At 47.1% G+C, this 26,919-nt stretch overlaps 1 protein-coding gene across 1 annotated transcript in view; it reads right to left on the bottom strand.

The window, feature by feature from the left end:
• The window catches only part of ZCCHC14 (zinc finger CCHC-type containing 14), a 78,169-nt gene that overhangs the window by 12,705 nt on the left and 38,545 nt on the right, over positions 1–26,919 (bottom strand). The window contains exons 3-4 of the mRNA XM_012466079.3: positions 12,347–12,420; positions 1,839–1,910 (exon numbers count right to left, since the gene is read on the bottom strand). Coding sequence (XP_012321502.2) covers positions 1,839–1,910; positions 12,347–12,420 — 146 coding nt within the window. The remainder of the gene's footprint in view (positions 1–1,838; positions 1,911–12,346; positions 12,421–26,919) is intronic.

The raw sequence follows: 26,919 nt of genomic DNA, 5'->3' as shown, positions 1-26,919 counted from the left end.
CCCAGATGTGGGACCTATCTGACAGGGGCTTCCAACAGCTACGATGGACATGCTAAAGAAGCTAGAGAAAACGACAGCATGCACGAACAAATGAGAACTTTCAGCAGAGAGATGGAAAATGCTTCTTTCTTGAGATAGAGCCTTGCTCTGTTGCCCAGGCTGGAGTGCAGTGGTGCAATCTTGGCTTACTGCAACCTCCGCCTTCCAAGTTCAAGCAATTCTCCTGCCTCACGCTACCACGCCAGGCTAATTTTTGTATTTTTAGTAGAGACTGAGTTTCACCACGTTGGTCAGGCTGGTCTCAAACTCCTGACCTCATGATCCACCCTCCTCAGCTTCCTAAAGTGCTGGGATTACAGGCGTGAGCCACCACGCCCGGGGACGAGACGGAAACTTCATAAGACATGTCAAATGGAAAAACCAGGGAGAGAAGACACAAAAGAAACCCCTGGCAGCAGAGTGAGGACAAAAGAAACCCCTAGCACCAGAGATGAGGACTCGAGTACATGCACGGGCTCCACAACAGCCTGGGCAGAGCTGAGGGAATCAGCTGGTATGGAGACGGGCACAGGAAGCACCTAGACACACACACCGAGAAACGCACAAGCATAGAGAGTGGTGGGGTGGCAGTACCCGGAGTCCCAGGAGAGGGGAGGATGGGGCAGAAGAAATACTTGAGGATAAAATGGTGCCAGGCGCGGTGGCTCATGCCTGTAATCCCAGCACTTTGGGAGGCTGAGGCAGGCAGATCACCTGACGTCGGGAGTTCAAGATCAGCCTGACCAATGTGGAGAAACCCCGACTCTACTAAAACTACAAAATTAGCCAGGCACAGTGGCACATGCCTGTAATCCCAGCTACTCGGGAGGCTGAGGCAGAAGAATCACTTGAACCTGGGAGGCGGAGGCTGCAGTGAGCCAAGATCCTGTCACTGTACTCCAGCCTGGGCAACAGAGTGAGTCTCTGTCTCAAAAAGAAAAAAAAAAAGACAACAAAAACACTGAGACAAAAGCCCAATGAAAGGCTGAAGTTCCAGCCAGCATTAGTGGAGTCCAGGGACGATGTGTTTAACAAAATGAGAAACTACACACAGAGGTGAGGAAACTGAGTATTTTAAACACTGCAGAGGGAAAAGCAGATTCTCAGAGGGATGTCTGTTACCCTCGAAGGCATGGCCTGTACTGTTCTTCAATGCCTGAGAGGCCAAAAAGGTAAGTGTGATCAGAGATTGTCCTCACTCCACGTTCTCCTGCAGGACGGGGCTCTTGGCTTTATAATGAAACGTAAGACTCTCTTTGGAGACATTTACATGTGCTATCCCATTCACAGAGGTGACTGTCTGAGATGCCTCATCTTGCTGAGACAGTGGTTCACGCTACAGCACAGGCCAGTGGGCCCTAAACATCTGAACCAGGTATTTGTAAAGATAAGGGTGGTGTATGCCTATGGCCTCAGCTACTGGGGAGGCTGAGGTGGGAGGATTACCTGAGCCCAGGAGGTCAAGGCTGCAGTGAGCTTCGATGGCAGAAAAGAAAAAAGAGGCAGGGGAGGGGAGGGGAGAACATAGCTGAGACCAAAAGAAAGGAGGGGAGGGGAGGAGGGGAGCCTCCTCTGAGTCTCAACAGCTGAAGGAGGGGACCCGCGATGTCAGGATCCTGTGCTCACGGCTGCACTCATGTTAGCAGCGGGCCGGGGAACCCACTGTGGATGGGCAGGAGACCTGGCCCTGCGCTCGCTCACTGGCTAAAGGGAGTGACCAGTGAAATTACTCTGTGGTGTCATCAGCCACTGGGGAATGAGATTCTTTTCATTTTTATAAGAGCCCTTGATCACCTTACCTTTGAAATAAATTCAGTCACTTCAGAGGAAGATTTGGTTACTGATGTTATTGAAGAATCAGACCATAAGACCTTAAAAACAAATAAACAAACCTTAGAAACAGACGCCACATACTTGGTTCTCAGCACACGAGTCCTGGTGCGACTGGGGCACAGGTTCAGTTGGCAGCTGAGCCCGGTGGGCTATGCAGCTGCTGTGGGAAGCACCTATGCATTCCTTGACTTGTTACAGAAACAACAGTCACACAGCTCCAGTCCTCTCAAGTTGAACCTGTTTTGTGCAGTTACTCAGATTATCACCAAACTACTCCAGTGTAGGGTCTACAGCTGCCAATTCTAAGTTCTAGAAAATCCCTGACAATCTTAATTGCTTGTGTGTGCCCTATGCACTTTCCTCAGGGAACCTCCTATTCTTAGGTGAGCCTGTGTGCCTCAGAGGCAGGACCGACACATTCCCAGAGAGCAGCTCTTCAACCCGCAGTGAGGGCCCGTGGTGCGCCAGGCACTGTGGGCACACAGTGAGCCCAGGCCCTGCTCTCAGGACACCGCAGAGCTGTTGGGGCAGCGTGAGTCCATCAACAGCCACACGACAGGGCAGTGAACACCAGAGCCGCAGAAGAGGGACCCGGGAAAGGGCATGGCAAGGGTTTTCCGGAGGTTCTTCAACGCCTGGCATGCCCAGCCCCAGCAGGAGCATGTCGTTTCCTTCCCCGCAGGCAGCAGCGGGCAGTGTCACTGCAGAGCTTTAGGGATGTCCATCTCCCCAGATGCACGCTAAGCTCCAGGGGCAAAGGGTCGCTGTCTTTTTGCTCAGCTTCCCCCAGGTATCACAATGGTCGTCACATGAGGTGCTAACTAAACCCGACTGAGGGGGAAAGAGAGTGGGCTTTTGCACATTAGAGTTAGAGGGAGTTTCTGCATGGAGAGGCGCTTGGGATGACTTCTGAAAGACAAATAAGAAGTTAGCTACAGGAATGAGATGGACAGAGGGGATGGCCTGAGATGACAGGGAGGAGACCAGGTCAGGAAGGGACAAGCACCAAATGCAAACTGCACTCAAGTCCTCAGGAAGCCAGGGGATTTCAAGTTGGCAAATAAAATGACCAAATACATTGTGTAAGAAAAAGTGGTATTAACACTGATTTAGAGCAAAGAGAGCTCAGCGGCACCCAAACCACCTCTGCTCCCCGACCCACACACATGCACCTGCAGAGTCTAGCCCTCAGCGTCCGCCCTCCTGTCTGCTGAAACTCAGGCCAGTCTCTGTCTTCAGTCATTGTCACACTACGCAGCAGCCACTCCTGGGTCTGTTTCATCACGCTCTCATAACACACAGGCCAGTCAAGGCAAGGGGCCACCTCTTCACTTGAAGCCTAGTGCCTACATCAAGGAAGCACCGGTGTCCTTGGAACTAGCGGCTGCAAGGAGCTCACCTTGCCACCTAGAATCTTCCACATCTAAAATGAAAATACTTGAGGCTAGGCATGGTGGCTCACGCCCATAATCCCAGCACTTTGGGAGGTCAAGGTAGGTGGATCACCTGAGGTCAGGAGTTCAAGACCAGCCTGACTAACATGGAGAAACCCCGTTTCTACTAAAAATACAAAATTAGCTGGGAGTGGTGGCACGTGCCTGTAATCCCAGCTACTTGGGAGGCTGAGGCAGAAGAATCGCTTGAAATCAGTAGGCAAAGGTTGCGGTGAGCTGAGACTGCGCCCCTGCACTCCAGCCTAGGTGATAAGAGTGAAACTACATCTCGGAAAAAAAAAAAGTTGAGCTAGATCTGTGCCTGAAATATCAAAATCTGCTAACACTAAAAAGCTTTGGGAGAGGCTCCAAAGCTGCTTCCCCACACAGAACTCCAAGACCACCACAGACAACAGGTGCAAACTCCTGCCATGAAGATGCCTGACCCCCTGCGCTGCTGGCAGGGTGTACCTTTGGAGGTAAAGCGTGTCATAGAGAACTTCTCCTCTGCACAGCTCTCACACCTGCTTCTAGGATGATCTTTCCTACTGTGCCCTAACCCAAGAAAGATGTGAAATCCAATGGCCCAAAGATAAAACATGGCGTGGACTGATCATCTTATGTTGCAACAGACAACTCACTTTTCCAACAGTTATCCACTTTATGCATGAGTCTTCTACTTTGTGTTCGGATACACTCTTCTCTCACAGGTGCAGCTCACATTTCTCTCTAAGACTGTCAGAAAGTGAGCACTGGAAACAGACCACAAGGGCAGGCAGAGACCAGCCCGTCTCCCTCTGCAGGTGATGCTGGCTGACTTCTAAGCTGCAGGAGCTTCGATACAGAGCTGGCCAAGCCCTCTATCTCACCTGCCCACTTGCCCTGCAGCACCAGGAGGGGAACTGGCTGCCGGAGGGTCATGGGAGTGGGAGCAACGTCCTCTTGTCATGCCTGCCTGCCCCATGCTATGGGGACATGTGTCCGACCAAGCCCACAAGTATCCACAGCCTGCTACCCCATTACTTTACATTTCACCAAGAAAAAGAGCTGCCAATAAGATTCTGGCACAGTATTTTCTACTATGTCTTCAAAGAGCTACTTAGACTTATCTGGACAAATTTTCAGGCATCTTAATCATGCCCCAAAGCCAAATGTGCACAGAGCCCGTGCACGCTCAGGACGGCTTCACATGCGGAGTCCAGCTCCTCTGACTCACTGTGGACTGGCTCGGAACGTCCCAATTTCTCCATACAGCCTCCCTCCAGAGCTCCTGGAGCTACACAGCCCCATCGTGCACAAGAAAAGGCCCAACCAGGCATCCCTGGGGGCGGGCCCAGCCACACCCCTGAGGGGACAGGCAGCCCAGGAACGAACCAAGGCCCAGCACAGAGACAGGCAAAGCCAGCAAGAACACAGCAGCCAAGGGAAAGCACAGACTGATTTTAAGAAAACTAAAAAACTTTCAACAGTACTGTTACTAAGCTAAGAGAAGAAAGCATATCCGAGAACAGGATGTTAAGAAAAAAGAACGGGGTCGGGTGTGGTGGCTCACACCTGTAAGCCCAGCACTTTGGGAGGCCGAGGTGGGCAGATCACCAAGGTCAGGAGTTCCAGACCAGCCTGGCCAACAAGGAGAAACCCCGTTTCTACTACAAAAACAAAAAATTAGCCAGGCGTGGTGGGACACACCTGTAATCCCAGCTACTGGGGAGGCTGAGGCAGGAGAATCATGTGAACCTGGGAGGCAGAGGTTACAGTGACCTGAGATCACGCCATTACACTCCAGCCTGGGCAACAAGAGCGAAACTTTGTCTTAAAAAAGAAAAAAGAGGCCGGGCGCTGTGGCTCACACCTGTAATCCCAGCACTTTGGGAGGCCGAGGCAGGTGGATCACGAGGTCAAGAGATCGAGACCATCCTGGTCAACATGGTGAAACCCCATCTCTACTAAAAATACAAAACTTTAGCTGGGCATGGTGGCACATGCCTGTAATCCCAGCTACTCAGGAGGCTGAGGCAGGAGAATCGCCTGAACCCAGGAGGCGGAGGTTGCGGTGAGCCGAGATCGCGCCATTGCACTCCAGCCTGGGTAACAAGAGCGAAACTCCGTCTCAAAAAAAAAAAAAAGGAAAAAGAACTATCAGAGCACAAGAGTTCTCTTAAATGAAAACTAGTCCAGTAGGAATGAAACACTCAACTAAAGACAGGAAGATGAGGCAGCATTCTACAGAGCGGAGCAAACACCCGGCAGGCTGTGGGTTCTCGTGCACGCCAGATGGTTTCCAGCCAATGGAGAAAGGTGTGGGGGAAGGAACAGTTTTCTAAACCCTTGTCAAAAAACAAGCAAACAAACACAAAACATCTCGAGGAGAAACACAGTGTTGGACACTGGGTGAGACATGAAGACACCCAGAATGTACCATTCGGCTCCACCAGGACTCGGCTCCGCCAGGGCTCACCTTCTGCAGCCACGCTCATCACCACAGGATCCCCAACCTCGGAGGGCAGGGTCTCCCCAGTGCCTGCTGCTCTGGCAACGCCTGTGGCATCTCGGGCCTTCTACTGTACACACGTACACGTGATAGAAACAAAGACTCAGGGAAACCTCACTCGCCAGGACTCTCTCTTTGCTAATAGTGACAGCAAACTCAGAACAGTTAATGTTGTTTGGAGAATGAAAAACAATTTTTTTCTTTTCTTTTCTTTTTTTTTTTTTTTTAAGACAGAGTCTTGCTCTGTCGCCCAGGCTGGAGCACAGTGGCGCAATTTCGGCTCACTGCAACCTCCACCTATCAGGTTCAAGCGATCCTCGTGCCTCAGCCACCCAAGTGAAAAATAAACTTTTAAAGAAAAGATACAACACTAAAATAATCTCTGGGTAGCTTTAAAGAATGGTTTAGTAAGAGTTGTTTATTAGTATTGTTTTATAATTTTTTCTTTTTTGAGACAACGTGTCAGTCTGTTGCCCAAGTTGGAGTGCAGTGGCGTGATCTTGACTCACTGCAACCTTGACCTCCCAGGCTCAAGTGATCCTCCCACTTCAGCCTCGTCAGTAGCTAGGACGACAGGTGAGTGCCACTATGACCAACTAATTTTTTATTTTTTTTTGTAGTGACAGGATCACCATATTGCCCAGGCTAGCTCAAGCGATCCGCCTGCCTCGGCATCCCAAAGTGCTGGGATTACAGGCACGTGCCACTGTGCCTGGCCCCTATAATTTTTTTTTTTAAGAGACAGGTCTCGTTGTCGCCCAGGCTGGTCACAATCTCCTTGCCTCTGGTGATGTTCCTGCCTCAGCCTCTGAAATGCTGCTTTTATATCAAAAAGGTTCCACCATTTGCGTCCTGTGTATTGACTTGATTTCCTCAGAAACTAGGAACTAACAATTTCGGCAAAACCAAAACTAACTCCACAGATAAAAAGCTTGTACATCCTGAAGTCATCTTAATCCAGTGACTTATATCACCCTATAAAACAGTAACCTTTCATCTGTATCCTGGAGCACAACGATACATACAAATTAAAACAAGAAACAAGACTGAGAAAATCAGTGAGGCAGGGAGAAGTTATTTATTTCTCCCTGAAAGTTTTCAGAAGAAAATATTTATTTGAATCTTGCCATACTGTTAGCAACAGACTGTTCTGCCTCACTGAAGTATGGCAGACACTCCTAAGAGTGCTGTTCTATGCTCTGGTCACAGTATAATCAATATTTATTTCCACTTACAAAGGACAACTTTAAAAATTTAAAGGACAATTTGATTTTCATTAGTCAAGGTTCTATGGACAAAAGGAAAAGCTTGAATCTTCCAGTTTTTTTTTTAACAAAAGGAGTCTGAATGAATTATAACTGACAATGACCTGCATATATTTAGGGGCTGCATCTGCTGTGCTGACCCCAGAGCACCTGTGAGCCACGTCCTACCATGACAGTGAGCATCACCCCTGAGGTGTCCTCCAGCCCCTCCTCAGGGAACCACTGACTGCTTCCACCGCTACAGATGAGTTTGCGTTTTCTAGAATTTTATGTAACTAGACTCATAAATGGACTTATTGAGTATATACTCTTTTTTTTTGAAGGAGTTGTCTAGTTTCTTTCACACAACATGAGATTCATGCATATGGCTGAGTATCTCAGTCGTCCATTCTGAGACCATTCACCATTACTGCCAAGTGGAATTCCACTGCGTGGACGTTAACACCAGGGTTGGCCTATCCACGCTCCTGTGAACGGTATCTCGGCTGTTCACAGTCTTAGAATGTTACAAACAAAGCTGCTATAAACACTCATGTGCGAATCTTTTATGAACATGTGCTTAATCCCTCCTGGGTAAACCTAGGCTGGAACTTACAGGTCATATTTTTTAAAAAACTGCCAAACTGTTTTCCAAAGTGGTGGCACCATTTCACATCCCACCTTCAATGCATGAGATTCCAGCTCCTCCACACTGCAGCCTGAGGTGGGTGGGGTCGCTGGTTTTCACTTGAGTATTTTAAGAGGTGTGCAGTGCTCTCTCACTGTGGTTTAACTGGCATTTTCCTAATGTTAAGCAATGGTGAATATCTTTTCACATGCGTTTATTTGCCACCCATGGACCTTCCTATCTTCCTTGGCAAATCATCTTTTCAAATCTTTCATCCATTTTTTAATGGGTTGTTTTCTTTTTCTTCTTTGTGAAAACAGGGTCTCACTGTTGCTCAGGCTGGTCTTGAACTCCTGGCCTCAAGGGATATACTTGTCTCGGCCTCCCAAGTAGCTGCAACTGCAGACATGTGCCACTGCACCTGGCAGAACTCTCAGAACTTAGTAAGAAGCAACTTGTTGGGCATGGTGGCTCACGCCTGTGATCCCAGCAACCTAGGAGGCCAAGATAGGAGGATCCCTTGAGGCAAGAGCTCAAGACCAGCCTGGGTGACAGAAAGAGACCCCCTCTCTCTTTTTTTAAAAATTGAGACAGAGTTTCACTCTTGTCGTCCAGGCTGGAGTGCAGTGGCATGATCCTGACTCACTGCAACCTCCACCTCCTGGTTTTAAGCGATTCTCCTGCCTCAGCCTCCTGAGTAGCTGGGATTATAGGTGCCCGCCACCACACCCAGCTAATTTTTTGTATTTTTAGTAGAGACAGGGTTTTGCCATCTTGGGCAGGCTGGTCTCAAACTCCTGACCTCAGGTGATCGCCCTCCTCGGCCTCTCAAAGTTGTGGGATTACAGGCATGAACCACCGTGCCCAGCCAGAGACCCCATCTCTTAAAAAAAGTTTTGATAATTTTTTTTTTTTTTTTTGAGATGGAGTCTTGGACAGTCACTCGGGCTGGAGTGCAATGGCACAATCTCAGCTCAATGCAACCTCCACCTCCCAGGTTCAAGCAATTCTCCTGCCTCAGCCTCCCAAGTAGCTGGGATTACAGGCACCCACCACCACACCTGGCTAATTTTTTGTATTTTTAATAGAGATGGGGTTTCACTATGTTAGCCAGACTAGTCTTGAAATCCTAACCTTGTGATCCACCTGCCTCAGCTTCCCAAAGTTCTGGGATTACAGGGGTGAGCCACCGTGCCTGGCTAGTTTTGAGAATTCTTTATACATTTTGAATATATAAATCCTTCAACAGCTACATGACTTGCAAATATTTTCTCCTAATCTGTGCTTTTTCATTCTCTTCAATGTCTCTTAAAGAGAAAATTTTAAGTTTTAATATATTCTAATTAATTTTGTCTTTTACGGACGTTTTTGGCACTGTGTCTCAGAAATCTTTAACTGATTTAAATCACAAAGTTTGTTTTCTCCTAGAAGTTTTTGTTTTGTGTTTACATTTAGGTCTCCGATCACTTTTGAGTTAATTTGGTGTAAGGGCTGCAGATGGAGTTAAGGCTCCCTTTTTCTGCAGATGGATGTCGGGTCCGGGTGTCTGCTGAAGAGCATCCTTTCCTCATGGCCCTCCTTCACACTACTGTGTGTGTGTGTGTGTGTGTGTGTGTGTGTGTGTGTGTATGTGTCTGTTTGCAGCCTATTCTGTCCCACTCACCTGTGCTACTCTCCCTTCAGCTGCCCCACAGTGTCGTGATCCTTCTGTTTGGGAAGTCTTGAAATCAGGTACTGCCAGTCTTCCAATTTTTTTCTTTTCAAAGTTATTTTAATTACTCTATTTCTTTTATATAACTTTCAGAAACAACTTTTTTTTTTTTTTTGAGACAGAGTCTCACTCTGTTGCCCAGGCTGCAGTGCAGTGCTGTGATCTCAGCACTGCAACCTCTGCCTCCCGGGTTCAAGGATTCCACCACCACAGCCTCCTGAGTAGCTGGGACTACAGGTGCCTGCCACCACATCTGGCTAATTTTTGTATTTTTAGTAAAGATGGGGTTTCACCATGTTGGTCAGGCTGATCTTGAACTCCTGACCCCAAGTGATCCATCTACCTCTGCCTCCCAAAGTGCTGGGATTACAGGCATGAGCCACCATGCCGCCCTAACTTTCAGAATCAACTTGATTTCTAAAATAGAAAAATCTGGCCAGGTGTGATGGCTCATGCCTGTAATCCCAGCACTCTGGAAGGCTGAGAGGGGCAGATCGCTTGAGCTCAGGAATACGAGATCAGCCTGAGCAACATGGTGAAACCCCATCTCCACAAAAGTACAAAAATTAGCTGCGTGTGGTGGCATGTGCCTGTGGTTCCTACTACTGGGAGGCTACAGTGGGGGGATTACTTAAGACCGGGAAGTCAAGGCTGTAGTGAGCCAAGATCACGCCACTACACTCCAGCCTGGTGACAGAGCAAGACAATGTCTTAAAAAAAGAAAAGAAAAGCTATGGGTGGTCAGGTTGTATGAAGTTCCCACACCTTACACCGGGTGGACCTGACTTCCAATTTCCTCACCACAAATAACTGGACTAAGGATTGGAAGCAAATCAAAGCCCACTGTGCTGTGACCACACTCAAAGACTCCTCTGTGCACAGCACCTTCTCAGGGCACAGTCCCCACCGGTGTCTGAGGAGGCCTGACACCGCAATGCAGGGAATGAAGGAAGGACCACTGCAAAATGTCAGCAAACACCCAGGGTCACTGGGACCACTGCTGGGTTCCAGGGCACTTGGAGGGCCCATGTGGTCTCTCCCTGGGCTCTGTCAGGGCTGCACAACGTGGGCCCCAGGAACTCCATGGGTGCCGAGACTCCGGCACTCCCACCACAAGCACCAGCAACCTCCACACCTCAGCAGCTGAGGATTTTCCTTACATTTTTAAAAGAAAAATGCATAGCGTGGCAACTGCCTATCTCAACAGTCTCCCCAAAGGGGAGGCTTGTCCCTTTAGTGGAAAAAGGACTTAAAGTATTTTGGTGTAGCTACACTCTTCAAAAAACTAGTAAGCTGCACAAATTAGTAATGCCAGGTGCTCACACAAGTTTTGTCCAGAGAGCACTCTCCAACGACGCTGGAAGCCGACCTCCACAAGCAGTCAGCACTTGACACAGGTGGTTCAGGGAGAATGTCCCCCCGCCAGGGTTTGTAACAGAGCCCTGACTGGGAGCTCCGCACTGCCAGCCAGGATACATTTCCCAACTTCTCTGGCATTCAGGTGGGACCAAGAAACTAAATCTGGCCAACCAAATAGAAGTGAAGTGTCTAGAGGTTGCTTTCAGGAATGTTCCTTAAGAGAAAGATTTAGAGCCTCCCTTTCTTCCTCCTGCAGCCTGCTGCCCAGGATGAACACGTGAGGACTGGCATCCTGCCTGCCACCTTGGGCCGGGAGCAGGAGGCCACATCCTAGGGATGTCACCGAGTAGCCAGAGGGCGCCTGTAACCCTAAGGGCACCCTCAGGTTCTGATGGGGCACAGCGACCAGGGAGCGGGGCGGCCTCCCGCTTGCCCTGCTATGAGACGGAAATGGGCTTCCGGCCATCTCGTTCCTGGTCACCATGGGTCTCAAACCCAGAAACACAACATTGCTCAACTCTCCAGAGTCTTCATGGTACCCAACTTTGGTGACCAGCTCCCAGCACCTGAGCGTGTCAGTTCAGGGAGCGTTCCCTGCCCAGACCAAGGAGCTTTCCTCACCAGGTGGTGCGTAAGAGGAGCAGCTCGTCCCTGCAGGCACCGCGCACCCACCCGGGTTGTCTGTGTGCTGCTCTGCGGGCTGCCTCATCCAGTTCTGCCCCAGCCCCCTGAGGAATGCACCATTCACACCTGAACTGACAACTCCAAGCCCTGCCCGAGCCCCCTGAGGAATGCACCATTCACACCTGAACTGACAACTCCAAGCCCTGCCGGAGCCCCCCTGAGGAATGCGCCATTCACACCAGAACTGACAACTCCAAGCCCTGCCCAAGCCCCCTGAGGAATGCACCATTCACACCTGAACTGACAACTCCAAGCCCTGCCTGAGCCCCCCTGAGGAATGCACCATTCACACCAGAACTGACAACTCCAAGCCCTGCCCGAGCCCCCCTGAGGAATGCACCATTCACACCAGAACTGACAACTCCAAGCCCTGCCCGAGCCCCCTGAGGAATGTACCATTCACACCAGAACTGACAACTCCAAGCCCTGCCCGAGCTCCCCTGAGGAATGCACCATTCACACCAGAACTGACAACTCCAAGCCCTGCCCGAGCCCCCTGAGGAATGCACCATTCTCACCTGAACTGACAACTCCAAGCCCTGCCTGAGCCCCCTGAGGTATGCGCCATTCACACCAGAACTGACAACTCCAAGCCCTGCCGGAGACCCCTGAGGTATGCGCCATTCACACCTGAACTGACAGCCCCAGACCCTGCCGGAGACCCCTGAGATATGAACCTTTCACACCCGAACTGACAACCCCAGCCCTGCCCGAGCCCTCACCCCTCCCGCCTGTAGAGGCCCCGCAGACAATAACCTTCCACCCCCGAGATGGCCCACCCAGGCCTAGGGCCAGCTTCCTATACAGCACTGGCACAGGACTTTGTACAAGGCACAGCCTTGTCTAGGTAAAGAAAAGAGTCTCCAGGGTGAGTGTTTTCTTCCTACCCTTACAGGAGAGAGGGGAAAAAACTTAGCATCTTACCTCAAAGGAACATTCAACATTTCTGTCATTTTTTGTGTGTGATAATCCCTTCAGGTCTATCTTTTCAACACTCACTGTAAAAGTAAAACAAAAAACAAAAATGAAATAAGGGCTTGAAGTATATACACAATTATTTAGCATTTGATATTTAGCATTTTCCAAACGAGGCTCTCAGCGCCCAGCGCTATCCTGTCTCACCTAGAACCGGAGCCCAGAGAGGAAGGCGGGTGGCAGCACAGACGCAGGGCACATTTGCAACAGAAAGGAGATTAAAGCAAAGCCACACGTGGAAATGGAAGCGCAGGAAACAGCGCTAGAGCACAGACACGCGCTTACCGACCGAGCAAAAGCCCAGCTGTAGCTACGACTGAGTATCTGTGCAGCCTCCCGGGTTAACCCTCAAAACTGTGACCAATCTGTCCCAAGCTAACGCTCAGTATTTTCAACGGTGACTGTTTTAGACAGTATTTCTCCAAGGACGTGGTCACCTGGGGAGCGTCTCCTGTTTCTTTTTCTTCTTTTTTTTGAGACAGAGTCTTACTCTGTCTCGGTGGCTCGATGCAGCCTCTGCCTCCCAGGTTCAAGCGATTCTCGTGACCCAGCCTCCCAAGTAGCTGGGGTTATAGGAGTGCACCACAATGCCCAGCTGATTTTTGTAATTTTAGAAGACACAGGGTTTCTCCATGTTGGCCAAAGTGGTCTCAAACTCCTGACCTCAGGCGATCCACCCATCTCAGCCTCCCAAAGTGCTAGGATTACAGACGTGAGCCACCATGCCCGGCCTTTCTTTTCACCAGAATTCACTCTCATCCTTCTCTGCCAGGGCAAGGTTAAGGAGACCAGAACAGCAGTACTAGGGGAATCAGGAAGATGGAGAGCACAGGATGGAGAGAGATGGGGACGAGGGACCTCACCAGGAGGCCCAGGAGCCATCAGCCTACTTACTTGTCCCCAGTTTTCCACATAAATTGGTGGGTGTTTTTCTCCTCAAAAATAAGATGATACAATTAGGTTTTAAGCACTGTTTTTAAATAAGCCCAAATATCTGTTCAACATATAACAGCTGCGTATCAAACACTGTGGTTTCTGACTCAGCTGCGTCAAGGCAGGCCTGCCCTGCTGATCCAGCGCTGATGTTTCTCGCTGCCCGACACACCTGGCTCTGCCAGCTTTCACACCTCCCAGGCGCCCACAGCCACACGCCGCCGCAGCCTCATGCACAACTGGGAGAGACACTTCAAGGCATTCTCCCGCCTTCCTCCACCAGCCTTCTCTGGGTCTAGAGGTCACCTGGCTGTCTGCGATGGGGATGTCTGCTAATTTGTAGAATCTAACTCTGTCCAATGTGAAATACTCAACATAACTTTTCAGAACTATGAATGTGACACTTCCTGCAGGCACCCAAAGACCTCCTGGTCTCCTGCACTAACCTTCTCCAGAGCCCTCTCCACGGACGCCAGTGCTTCCACAGGATCAGGGCAACCTCAAAAAAACTGTATGGTCAAAAAGCTTCTGGCGGCAGCCGGGCACGGTGGCTCATGCTTGTAATCCCAGCACTTTGGAAAGCCGAGGTAGGCGAATCATGAGGTCAGGAGGTCAAGACCAGCCTGGCCAACATGGTGAATACCGGTCTCTACTAAAAATACAAAAAATTAGCTGGGCATAGTGGCAGGCACCTGTAATTCCAGCTACTTGGGAGGCTGAGGCAGGAAAATTGCTTGAACCTGGGAGGTGGAGGTTGCAGTGAGCCAAGATCGCGCCATTGCACCCCAGCCTGGGCAAGAGTAAGACTCTGTCTCAAAAAAAAAAAAAAAGTTTTTGTGAAAAAAAAATCTCAGATACTCCTTGTAAGCTGTTAATGTACATTAGAATATTAAGGGCTCTGAGAAGTCCTGCAGTACGTAATAATTTTTTAAATGATTCCCCACATTTTTTATCCACACAACTTTCTCCTCCAAACACACGAACCTCCCCTAGACGGAGGACCTGCTCTGTGCACAGACCTGGGGACGGTTCTAAGCCTGCACTGCCCGAATCACCCATGACAAGTTAATTAAGATGGAATAAAATTAAACATGCAACCCTCCCCACCAACCCCAGTTGTCCTGAAGAACCACGCTGAGGGTTCTGAGGCCACAGGAGGCTAGTGGCTGCCACGCTGGGCTGTGCGGACACGGAGCTGAGCGCTCCCGGCCAGTGCTGTCTAAACCAACACCTGCCCATCCACGCGCAGCTCTGTGGGTCCCCACCACACCCCTCATCTGCACATCCTCTGTGGCCACCCCATGACGGCACGGCTGAGGAGTTGTGTCAGACACCACCCTGCTCCCGGAGCCAGTGATATTCACTCTCTGTGTCTCTGCAGAATGAGTCAGCTGGCCCCTGCGTTCGCTCCCCAGCATGTGCCATCGACAGCCGGCCACTCGGGTCACCCTCCAGGTGCTGCGAGTGTGGTGGAGAACGAGGCAGCGGGTGCTGCGCTTCCAGCAGCACCACCCGCTCTGCCAGGGACCCTCATGCCTCTTGGGGATGCGGGAGTCCACTCGGTTTAGAGTTCTGTAAGCTTAAAATAGCATCTCACAGGAAGGAATTACTCCAAAAAATACAAATGTTTATTTCCTTTCTGGCAAAACAAGCAGCACAGCACATGTAGAGGCTGCACAGTCCTGCTGATGTTCACTCAGTTAGCTACGCGCTGTTCCTGCCTGACTTCCTCAGTCAGATCGTCAGCAAATACATAGCTTTTATGTTTTTCCAAAGCAGTATTTCTAAAACTTCCCCACAATGACATCACTCCAATCCATATCTCTTACTTTTTTAAGCAACATATAATGTCAATAAATACAGAAACATGTAGTCAGCATTCTCCCTGGCCACAAACACCAATGTGTACCTCATGTCCCAGGGCTGGATAATATTAGGGTTTATGAAAAAAGTAAAAAGAACAAACCCCATCTGGACTGAGAGTAGGAAGTGACTCACTCATATCTCATATCTGGACAGGAAAAGGGAAAAGCGGATGAATGGTATTCAGCTGTTTTCAAATTAAAGAGGCATTTTCAACTCTAGGCCCAAAATGCTGGCACATCCCTCTGCAGAATGACCAGCCTGGGCAGTGGCCACCCCAGCCAGGGCAGTCGTGGGCCCAGGAGGGACACAGCGAGGCTCCCTCTACTTCTATCTAGGACGCCTCTACTCCTACCTTGTACGCTCTGCGGTCTGAAGGCTGAGAGGAGCCTGAGAGAGAGGGAAGGCCAGGCACAAGGAGTGAGGGGCCGGGCGAGTGCAGGGGCTGGGTGACAGGCCTCAGTTAGGTCAGGAAGGATTTAAGCACGCTCTCAACTCTGGAGCCATTAGACATCATAATTCTAAAAACCACAACAAGAAAAAAGGTGTATAGAGCATTGGGATAAACAGCTTACGCATGCCAGGCTTAATACCTAGGTGGTGGGTTGACAGGTGCAGCAAACCACCACGGCACACATTTACCTATGTAACAAACCAGCACATCCTGCACGTGTATCCCAGAACTTCAAAGAAAAAAGGCTTAGACATTAACTAGAAAATTACAAATTCTATGCATAACATGAGAACAGTTTTGTTTAAAATGGAAATGAAAAACACTCAAACTAAATGATGGAAAGTGATGGGAACAGCTGTGTTCGCTGGCGAAGTGAAAGGGTAGCTTTCCCCCACATTGCTGTAATGTGGTTTCGCCATCTCAAAGTGAATACCTATCTGCATGCAGACACCCGTTACAACCCACTTCCATCCTGCTCCCAGCACGGCCACCTTCCCTCCCTCCGTGGTCAGCCCCACGGCCTTCAGTGGAGCGTAAGCAAATGCCTAGATAAATTCAGAGGCAAACATCACCCCATCACCTGACAGGACAGACCAGAGCCAGAGGGACTATGAAGACAGAATCCACACTGGCCAGAGAGCCTCCGTGAGGAAACTGTCCGACACGCATGGCAATGCGGCCACAGCACGTGGCAGCCAAGGCCATGAGGAGGCTCTCCTGGAGCGCAGAGGCCAGTCAGCGCCACGCCCAGGCAGGCCTGTGTAGGGACAAACAGGGCTGGGACAGAGAGAGCCGAGGCGGGGCCGGGCCTGCGCCCTCCTTCTGAAATGAGAACACAAAGGATGATACACTTTTCCCTTTGTAATGTTTGTCTGTTCAAACCTTTCTTCTTTTGTCATTCCAGGTACACAACAGGCATTTTCCTCAAATATTACAAGTTAGATCACGTAGCCTTTGATAAAACGTATGATCGCACAGACTATCATTTTATAATTGAATCAATACCTACACTTAGAAACCAGTACCCTAATGTAACTGAAAAAGCGGGGAAGCTGGAATAAGAAGGTGATGTCAGAACTCAGGCTTCCATTTGGCGAGACTGCACCACACCACGGCGTTTCCATCCCAAAGTGCGGTTTCTGGTTTTCTCCTTTTACACTTCAATACCTGTACAATCAGATGCCAAGGGCATCTCGCCCCTGCTGCTGCCCAGGTGGCAGGAATAAGAAGGTTATGACAGCCTGCAACCTATGCAGAAAATGAGGAAAGAGCCAGCAACCCACCCACAAAGCAGGTACAGCACGTTGCCTTTTTCAGATACAGAGAGTCTTCCGACCAGCAGCATCTCACAGTTAATGTCACAGTTAATGACACAAGGGAAGGAGACTAAATTATGCCTCCCAAGAGCTGAGTTCGAATATTCATTCAGTAACTATGGTCAATTTTGCATCTGCTTCCTCATTTGTTTAATGGGGATAGTAGCTTAAAAGGGCCAGTAGTTTGTGACCAAATATGAATAAGAACAGGAAATGGCCCCGCTAAGTATAAAGATATAAAATCCCCAAGAAATGAAGGGCTGTGCCGGGCGTTCACACAGGGCCCAGGACCACTGTCAGCACTGCGCTGGTCATCTTCCTGCCAGTGAGGAACAGCAAAGGGCCCTATAGTGGAGTCCCTGAAATGCGACGGATTTATCTCCAAGGAGCCGATGGCTCCAGAGCCTGTGTCCTGCCTTCCCTTTGTCACTAACGAGTAAATTATATTATTTAGTTAAGATGTATTTCTGGTTTGTAGGGGACTCAAAAACCTAGCAGCTAAATCTCCCACCATCCTGCTATTTAAACAAGCTAAGACAAGCCATGGATATGACTAAGTTTCCCTTCTGGAGTGCCCTGGGTATGGAACCTCTTTACAGGACTCCAAACGGCCTGGGAGAAAGGACGACCCACATACATGTTCTTTTTTTTGAGATGGAGTCTCGCTCTGTCACCAGGCTGCAGTGCAGTGTGGTACGATCTCAGCTCACTGCAACCTCCGCCTCCCAAGTTCAAGCGATTCTCCTGCCGCAGCCTCCCAAGCAGCTGGGATCACAGGTGTGCACCACCACACCCAGCTAATTTTTGTATTTCACTAGAGACGAGGTTTCACCATATTGGCCAGGCTGGTCTCAAACTCCTGACCTCGTGATTCACCCGCCTCGGCCTCCCAAAGTGCTGGGATTACAGGCGTGAGCCACCACGCCTGGCCCCGGCCACAAGTTCTTACTCCTAACTTTGCTAAACAGTCTCCCACTTGGAATTCTGCCTTAATGACCAAGTGTGATTTCCCAAGTAAAGCAAAACTGAAGGAAAAACCTATGGTATTCCTATAAATTAAAAAATAAAAATAAAAAGATTAAAGCTTGAGACAGACACCTCAGTTACTCTGATTTGACCACTACACATTATATACATATATCAAATATCACATGTACCTCCAAAAGATATATGTACAACTATGAGATATCCATATAAAATAAATACATCTTACAAGTTAGATTAAAAACCAACATATAACTTAAACAAACAAGATCTTAGAGCATGATTAACGTGTCCCAAAGTCAAAATACAGGAAGCCACATCAATACTGTATCTTACATATCTAATTCTACAACGACTAGTTTGGTAAATCAAACCACAGGACAATCTGCACAATAGTTGTAGATTATTTTGCTGTCTACCAGCAGCTCTCTACATCCTTTAATTAAAAGGAACCAAACATTTTCCCACACAGTTTTATCCTACTAACAAGCATTTTTAAAATTTTATTTATTTTAGAGATGGGGCTTGGCTACATTAACCAGGCTGCACTCCAACTCCAGGGCTCCAGCAATCCTCCTGCCTCAGCCTTCCATGTAGCCAAGACTACAGGCGAAAGCCACTGTGCCCAGCCTAACAAACACTTTAAATTCACTGACTGAAATGCATGTAGCACTATGCTTTTAAATTGACAATACCCAGGCTGGAGTGAAGTGGCACAATCTCAGCTCACTGCAACCTCCATCTCCTGAGTTCAAGTGATTTTTGTGCCTCAGCCTCCTAAGTAGCTGGGATTACAGGCGCCCACCACCATGCCTGGCTAATTTTTGTATTTTTAGTAGACAAAGGGTTTCACCATGTTGGCCAGGCTGGTCTTGAACTTCTGACCTCAAGTGACCCACCCATCTTGGCTCCTAAAGTGCTGGGATTAGAGGCATAAGCTACCGTGCCCAGCCAATTTTAAAGTTTTAGACAAAGAGATGAGACGTTTTATAAAACAGAATTTGCAATGTTTCAGGAAGGCACTAAACAGGCAAGTATCCAGAGGACACTGGCTACATCCCGGACTACATGTAAACTGATTCCTCCGGCCAGCTTTCTGGCTGGAGAACCAAAAACAGGAGCCCTTGGGAACTGGAAGTACAGAAGGATAGCAGTGAGGGAAGATTCCAGGGAACGCCCATCATTTTCTTTTTGACAGAGTCTCACTCTGTCACCCAGGCTGAAGTGCAGACGCATGATGTTGGCTCACTGCAGTCTCGATCTCCTGGGCTCAAGTGATCCACCCACCTCAGCCTCCTGAGTAGTGGCATCTACAGGCATGCACCACCATGCCCAGTCAATTTTTGTGTGTGTTTTTATAAAGATGGGGTTTTGCCATGTCACCCAGGCTGGTCTGGAACTCCTGGGCTCAAGTGATCTGCCTGTCTTGGCCTCCCAAAGTGCTGGGATTACAGGCCTGCACCTTCATGCCCGGCCCTGCCCTTCAGTTTCAAATGAAAGAACAGAAATACTCTCTAAAGTCAGTCTTCTATCAGCTATGATATATATGTGACTGTTCCTATACACTTTCATATAAATGCTCAAGCTGATTACTTAGTCACCTTTATTATCTTAATTTCAAATAACAGAAAATATGCTTCATCTTTTCCTGGTTTTTGTCTTGGGGGTCAGAAGATTTATGTAAAAAAATCTTTTATTAAGTCCATTTCTTTTTTTTGTCTTTGATTTTTCTCATTTCCCATGCATAGTTTTTTTTCCTTAGAGACGGGGTCTCACTATGTTACCCAGGCTAGAGTGAAGTAGCTATTCACAGGCGAGATCCCACTACTGATCAGCATGGCAGTTTTCACCTGCTCCATTTCTGACCTGGGTGGGTTCACCCCTCCTTAGGCAACCTGGTGGTCTCCCGCTCCCGGGAGGTCACCATATTGATGCTGCACGTAGTGTAGACACCTGATCAGCATAGTGCACTACAGCCCAGAACTCCTGGGCTCAAGCGATCCTCCAGCATCAGCCTCCCAAGTGGCTGGGACTACAGGCATGTGCCACTGCGCCCAGCCTCCCACTCACATTTGTTGTTTAACTCTGATTTGTTCTATTGGATTCAACTTTGAAAGGCAACACAAAACTCCTCTCCAACATAAACATACCGGTGTTACTCCATTTGTGCCTCCAGAGGAAGAACATAAAACAAAATCTGAACTAGAACTCTGAGTTTAGCAAATAAAGTTAGAGGCCCTATGATAGAAAAAGACATTTTTCTTAAAGGTATAACTGACAACTCTGAGATTAAAAATAATTCGTCAATAAATAACCATGTATTCTAATGCATTAAAAAGGCATTCTTAGATAAAGCTGTTAGGGTTTTGAGCAGTGATCATACCACTGCACTCTAGCCTGGCTGAAAGAGTGATATTGTCTCAAAAACAAAAAAGCCGGGAGCTGTAATTCATGCCTGTAATCCCAGCACTTCGGGAGGCTGAGACAGGCAGACCACCCACTTGAGGCCAGGAGTTTAAGACCAGCCTGGCCAACATGGCAAAACCTGATCTCTACAAAAATACAAAAATTAACTGGGTGTGGTGGCTCATGCCTGTAGTCCCAGCTCCTCAGGAGGTGGAGGCATGAGAATAGCTTGAACCTGGGAAGCAGAGATTGCAGTGAACTGAGATTGCATCAGTGCACTCCAGCCTGGGTGACAGAGTAAAATTCTATGTCACCAAAAAAAAAAAAAAGAGAGAGAAGGAAAAAAACTAGAAAGGGCCCTGTGGTGCTAGACCGTCACTGAGAAGGCCTGGGAGCAGCCCACTCCATTAGCAGGGTGCACATACAGCATCAGATTTTGTTTTCTAAAACCCATTTTCCATTAAACTGTTGATTTAAGGGCTAGGGAAGAGAAAGCCAAGCCTTGAACATCTTGTTATGCCAGAAAGCAAAGATGTGCTCACAGAATGACGGGACATATTAAAAAGACACAAAATACCTGTTTTCAGGGGCTCCCACCAGCCAAATTTAGTACAGCTTTAACATCAGAATAAATAACAGTAATGGATTATAACTCACTGAATAAAACCAGAAACAATGATTCAATACACACTTAAATAAATGATTAAGCTGAAAGTCTGATAAGAAACAGCCTACTTATCTAGTTAGAAAGTAATTTTTACACAGCAGAATCCTGGAAGATAGCATGAAAATTAATAAAGTGACTGTCATCGGTAATGGAACAAATTGAGAGCTTGTACCACCCGACAGGACGCAGTGAGAGCAGCGTAGCATGTTCCTGGCAAAGATGTACAGCCTGAATCTAGTCATGAGAAGCATCAAACAAACCCAGATTGAGGGACGGTCGACAGACCAGTGGTTCATACTTTTCTAGAGTATCTGGGTCATGAAAGACAAGGAAAGATGGAGGAGATGCCACTGAAGGGTATGAAGCAGGCCAGAGCACCCTGGGATTCAGAACTTGATCATCTGGCTATAAAAGGCATTACTGAGACAATGGATTGAACAGGAATAAGCCTGAGAATTAGAGGGCGGTGACATGTCAACACCAACCTCCTGATCCTGATGGCAGTGCTGTAGTGATGTACAAGAAAGCCACTGTTTGCAGAAAATGCATGGTCAAGATTTGGGGGTACTGGGGGATCAGATCCACAATTTGCTCCCAATGTTTCAGGAAAAGTTCTTTTTATTGTAGTTAAAACTTTTCCGTCAACATGTTATTTTGTTTTTCAAAATGAACTATTTTTAAAGACAGAGATATATTCCCTCATTCCCTCAGCATGTACCGTTAGTAGAAAGGCATCGTCTGCCCGTGCTTCTTATTTTTGTTTTGGTTAGAGAGGTTGAATTTATTTATTTTCTTTCTTTTTTTTTGTACCTCCATGGCCGTGTCATTTGGGACCTAGGTCACAATATGTATGTCTTTTTTTTTTTTTTTGTAAGAAAGAAAGAGAGAAAGAAAAAAAAAAGAATGAAGGAGAGGAAGAAAAAGGAAGAGAAAGAGGGAGAGAGAACGGGAGTATTGCTTTATTGCCCAGGCTAGAATGCAGTCTAGAAATGGGATTTGAAAACCTCTTTTATGCCAATAATCGTGCTTAACATTGGAGACAGGAAGGAATAAGGGAAGAAAATAACAAACAAGCAGCCAACCAATATTTCATTTAAGCCTATGAAATGGTATGCAATTCCTGAGGAGTGATTTACTTCCAATTATGTAGTCACTTTTGGAATAGGTGTGATGTGGTACTGATAAGAATGTATGTTTTGTGTATTTGAAGTGGAGAGTTCTATAAATGTTTATTAAATCTACTTGTTCCGGGTCTGAGTTCAAGTCCTGGATATCCTTGTTAATTTTCTGTCTCGTTGATCTGTCTAATATTGACAATGTGATGTTACAGTCTCCCACTATTATTGTGTGGGAGGCTAAGTCTCTTTATAAGTAACTTGTCTTATGTATCTGGGTGCTCCTGTATTGGGTAAGTGTATATTTAGGATGGTTAGCTCTTCTTGTTGCATTGATCCTTTTACCATTATGTAATGTCCTTCTTTGCCTCTTTTGATCTTTGTTGCTTTAAAGTCTATTTTATCAGAGGTGAGAATTGCAACTCCTGCTTTTTATTTATTTATTTATTTATTTTTGCTCTCTGGTTGGTTGGTAATTTTTCCTCCATCCCTTTGTTTTGAGTCTTTGTGTATCGTTGCATGTGAGATGGGTCTGGATGCAGCATATCGAAGGGTTTTGGCTTTTTATCCAATTTGAATAATAATATATATGAGTTTAATACTGCCATTTGATGCTAGCTGGCTGTTTTGCCCATTAGTTGTAAATTCTTCATTATGTTGATGCTCTTTACTTTTTGATATATTTTTGGAAAGGCTGATACTGGCTGTTCCTTTATATGTGTATTTATATGTGAATTTATTTTTATTTTTTTTCAAGTGAATTATGATTGCTGTGTCATCTTCCTGTATTTTGTTTTTACTCTGAAAGATCATAATCCATTCTTCCAAATTGTCAGGAATTAGTTGGTATAGGTTCCAACAGGCCACCATGTGATCAAACATTCCTTTGAAGTGTTCTTTGATATTTTATTACCAGATAGTCCTTCAAGCCACGGCGTGTGGGCTCTGCCACTACGACTATGTGATGACATGCTGACCTGAGAAACACACATGCTGACCATCTGGCCAAAAACTGAAGACCAGGGCAAAATCAGAGCACATCACAAACATTCTTCCAGGACAGAGTTGTACCATCTCTTTTGATGTCAAATCTTTTTTTTTTTTTTTTTTTCAGATAGAATCTCACTCTGTAGCCCAAGCTGGAGTGCAGTGGTGCGATTTTGGCTCACTGCAACCTCCGCCTCCCAGGTCCTGGTTCAAGCAATTCTCCTACCTCAGTCTCCCAAGTAGCTGGGGTTACAGGCATGAGCCACCACGCCCAGCTAATGTTTGTATTTTTTAGTAGAGATGGGGTTTCACCATGTTGGCCAGTCTGGTCTTGAACTCCTGACCTCGTGATCCATCCGCCTTGGCCTCCCAAAGTGCTGGGATTACAGGCGTGATGTCAAATCTTAAAGCAAACTAAATAATGATTGCTGAAGAAAACATTATTTCTCATTAAAAAACGTGCTATCTAATTACTGATACTGATTGGAAATCAACCTATTTTACCTTATTTTTCTAGGTCCTATCATCTTCCTCATCAATTGATATTAAAAATAGGTTTACGTACTGCTTAATCTAAACATCAACAGTATTTTTCTTAAATTTCAAACAATTTTGGCCAGGCACGGTGGCTCACGTCTGTAATCCCAGCACTTTGGGAGGCTGAGGTGAGTGGATCACCTGAGGTCAGGAGTTCGAGACCAGCCTGGCCAACATGGTGAAACTCTGTCTCTATTAAAAATAAAAAAATTAACAGGGTGTGGTGGTGCACGCCTGTATTCCCAGCTACTGGGGCAGCTGAGGCAAGAGAATCCCTTGAACCCAGGAGGTGGAGGTTGCAGTGAGCTGAGATTGCACCACTGCACTCAACCAGCCTGAGCAACAGAGGGAGACTGTCTCAAAACAAACAAGGCTGGGTATGGTGGATCACCGAGATCAGGAGGTCGAGAACAGCCTGACCAACATGGTGAAACCCTGTCTCTACTAAAAATGCAAAAATTAGCCGGGCTACTTGGGAGGCTGAGGCAGGAAAATCGTTTGAACTCAGGAGACAGAGGCTGCAGTGAGCTGAGATCACTCCATTGCATTCCAGCCTGGACAACAAGAGCAAAACTCCATCCCAAAAACAAACAAAACCAATGTAAATAAGAGAGGTTGTCAAACTATTATTCCCCAGACCAAACTGGCCTGTTTTGGCTTGTACATTCTTAAAGAGTTATTTTAAGGCCAGGCGGGGTGGCTGACACCCATAATCCCAGAACTTTGGGAGGCCAAGGTGGGAGGATCATCTGAGGTCAGGATTTCAAGACCAGCCTGGGCAACATGATGAAACCCCATATCTACTAAAAATACAAAATTAGCCAAGACTGGTGGCGTGTGCCTGTAGTCCCAGCTACTTTGGTGGCTGAGGTAGAATAATCACGAACCTGGGAGGCGGAAGTTGCAGTGAGCTGAGGTTGTGCCACTGCACTCCAGCCTGGGCAACAAGACTGGTGAAACTCCATTTCAAAAAAAAAAGAAAGAAAAACTGGACAGTTGCAGTGGCTCACGCCTATAATCCCAGCACTTTGGGAGGCCGAGGCAGGTGGACCACTTGAGGTCAGAAGCTTGAGACCAGCCTGGCCAACATGGCAAAACCCTGTCTCTACTAAAAATACAAATATTAGCTGGGTGTGGTGGCATGTGCCTGTAATCTCAGCTATTCAGGAGACTGAGGTAAGAGAATTGCTTGAACCCAGGAGGTGGAGGTTACAGTGAGCCGAGTTGTGCCACTGCACTCCATCCTGGGCGATGGAGGGAGACTCCATCTCAAAAAAAAAAATTATGAGACAGAGACTATACGTGACCCACAAATACAAAAACATGAATTACCTGGCCCTTTACAGAAATACTTTGCCAGCTTCTGAATCAGAGTATCAGTGGAAATGCTGACAACAAACTCTACCTTTTGAGAAAATGAGATGATGAAAAAGTGGCTTTGTTTTCCTTGGTTTACAGCCGAGGTCAGTAAACCAACCTTTTTTTTTTTTTTTTTTTGAGATGGAGTCTCACTCTGTTGCCCAGACTGGAGTGCAGTGGTGTGATCTCGGCTCACTGCAATCTTCACCTCCCAGGTTCAAGCAATTCTCCTGTCTCCCATGCCTGGCTAGTTTTTTTGTATTTTTAGTAGAGATGGGGTTTTGCTATGTTGGTCAGGCTGGTCTCGAACTCCTGACCTCGGGTAATCCACCTGCCTCAGCCTCCTGAAGTGCTGGGATTACAGGCGTGAGCCACCGTGCCTGGCCAGCAAACCGACATTCTATATGGGAAGAATTTTCACATTCAAAATACACTGAATGTTATCTAAGACTCAAGAGGAAGACAGAATTCTGCTAGTAGACAAGGAAAAGACATTCCAGTAAAGCTCTTTTGGGGTGGAGCCTTATAAGAAACATACATATGAGAAGAAACAGACCTCACCCCTCCACCCACACATATTTTGGGCGGGGGGAACAAAGCAGGCAGCCTGGAGACCTGCCAAAATGCAAAAGGCCTGTGTGAAAACTGCGAGGGGGTCAGGTGTTTTGCTTTAATTTGAGGCAAAATTTACATAGAGCAAAATGCAGCGATCTGAAGTGTGTAATTCAATGAGTTTGGGTAAATTTATATGCCCATGTGATCACTAATCCTTGAATCAATATGGAGTGCTTTTAATTCTCTAAAAAGTCTTGAACATCATATAAACAGGACCATACATGGGTCCTGTTTTCATTCAACGCTGTATTTTTGAGATTCAACTACGTGGTTACATGTATTAGTTTTGAAATGACTGAGTTATCTTCCATTGTATAAATACACCATAGTTTGTTTATCCATTCTCCTACTCATGGACATCTGGGTTGTTTCCAGTTTAGGGCTATTCTGCATAAGCTGCCATAAGCCTTCATCCATAAGCACTGTTGTGGATGTATGCTTTCATTTCTTTGGGATAAATTCCCTAGGACGAGAACTGCAGGAATAATAAGATACATTTATAACTTCATAAAAAATGCCAAATTGTTTTCTTAATGGATGTACCATTTTATTCTCCTATCAGCTGTGGATGAAAGCTCCAGCTGCTTCTGATCCTAACACTTGCTATTCTGTCCTTTTGTCTTTCATCACCTTGGTGAATATAAATGACACTCGACTGTGGCTTTGATGTGCATTTCCCTGATGACTAATGACTTGAATCATGGCATCCCTGGACAATCTGTGTGTATAAGCATGCAGGTATGTGTTTCTCTGGAGTTAATTGCCTTTCTTTTTTCTGTTGGTAGAAAAACCCTAATTGCACTAATATTATCTGTAATCTACTGCTTGGAATGCATACCATTCTTCTACAGGAAGATCATCTTCTTAAGAGTCATTAACTTCTTCCATTTCCATATACAGGTTGTAATCATAATCCAAAAATGTGAAATCCAAAATGCTCTCAGATCTGAAACATTTTGAGTTATTTTTAATGAAAACAACCTGGCTTTCCACAGTCCTCTGGCACCCACTGTTGCAAATGGCAAGTCCAGAGTTAGCGTGACTCTGGTCTCTTCGCAGGTAAAGTCTGTTTTGTTGTTCTCCTTTGAAAACGTGTAAGATCATTTCTTGATCCCTTATCAAAAAAGACAACAGTGCGTCTCGACATGGGTGTTTTGAATTCACCTCTCTCAGTATTCAGTCTGCCCTTTTGTGTGAAGACTCACAAGGCCGTTTTCTTCCCATGCGCACTGAAAGTGCTCCTTCCTTTCATCTTCTCTTCCAAACACCCTGCGTCTCAGAGGCTG

Source organism: Aotus nancymaae, unplaced genomic scaffold (genome assembly GCF_030222135.1).
Source record: "Aotus nancymaae isolate 86718 unplaced genomic scaffold, 86718_ANA_hifiasm-v0.15.2.pri h1tg000095l, whole genome shotgun sequence".
Lineage (NCBI taxonomy): Eukaryota > Metazoa > Chordata > Mammalia > Primates > Aotidae > Aotus > Aotus nancymaae.
The sequence above is the reverse complement of the archived record's forward strand: the minus strand, read 5'-3'. Positions and strand labels throughout refer to the sequence as shown.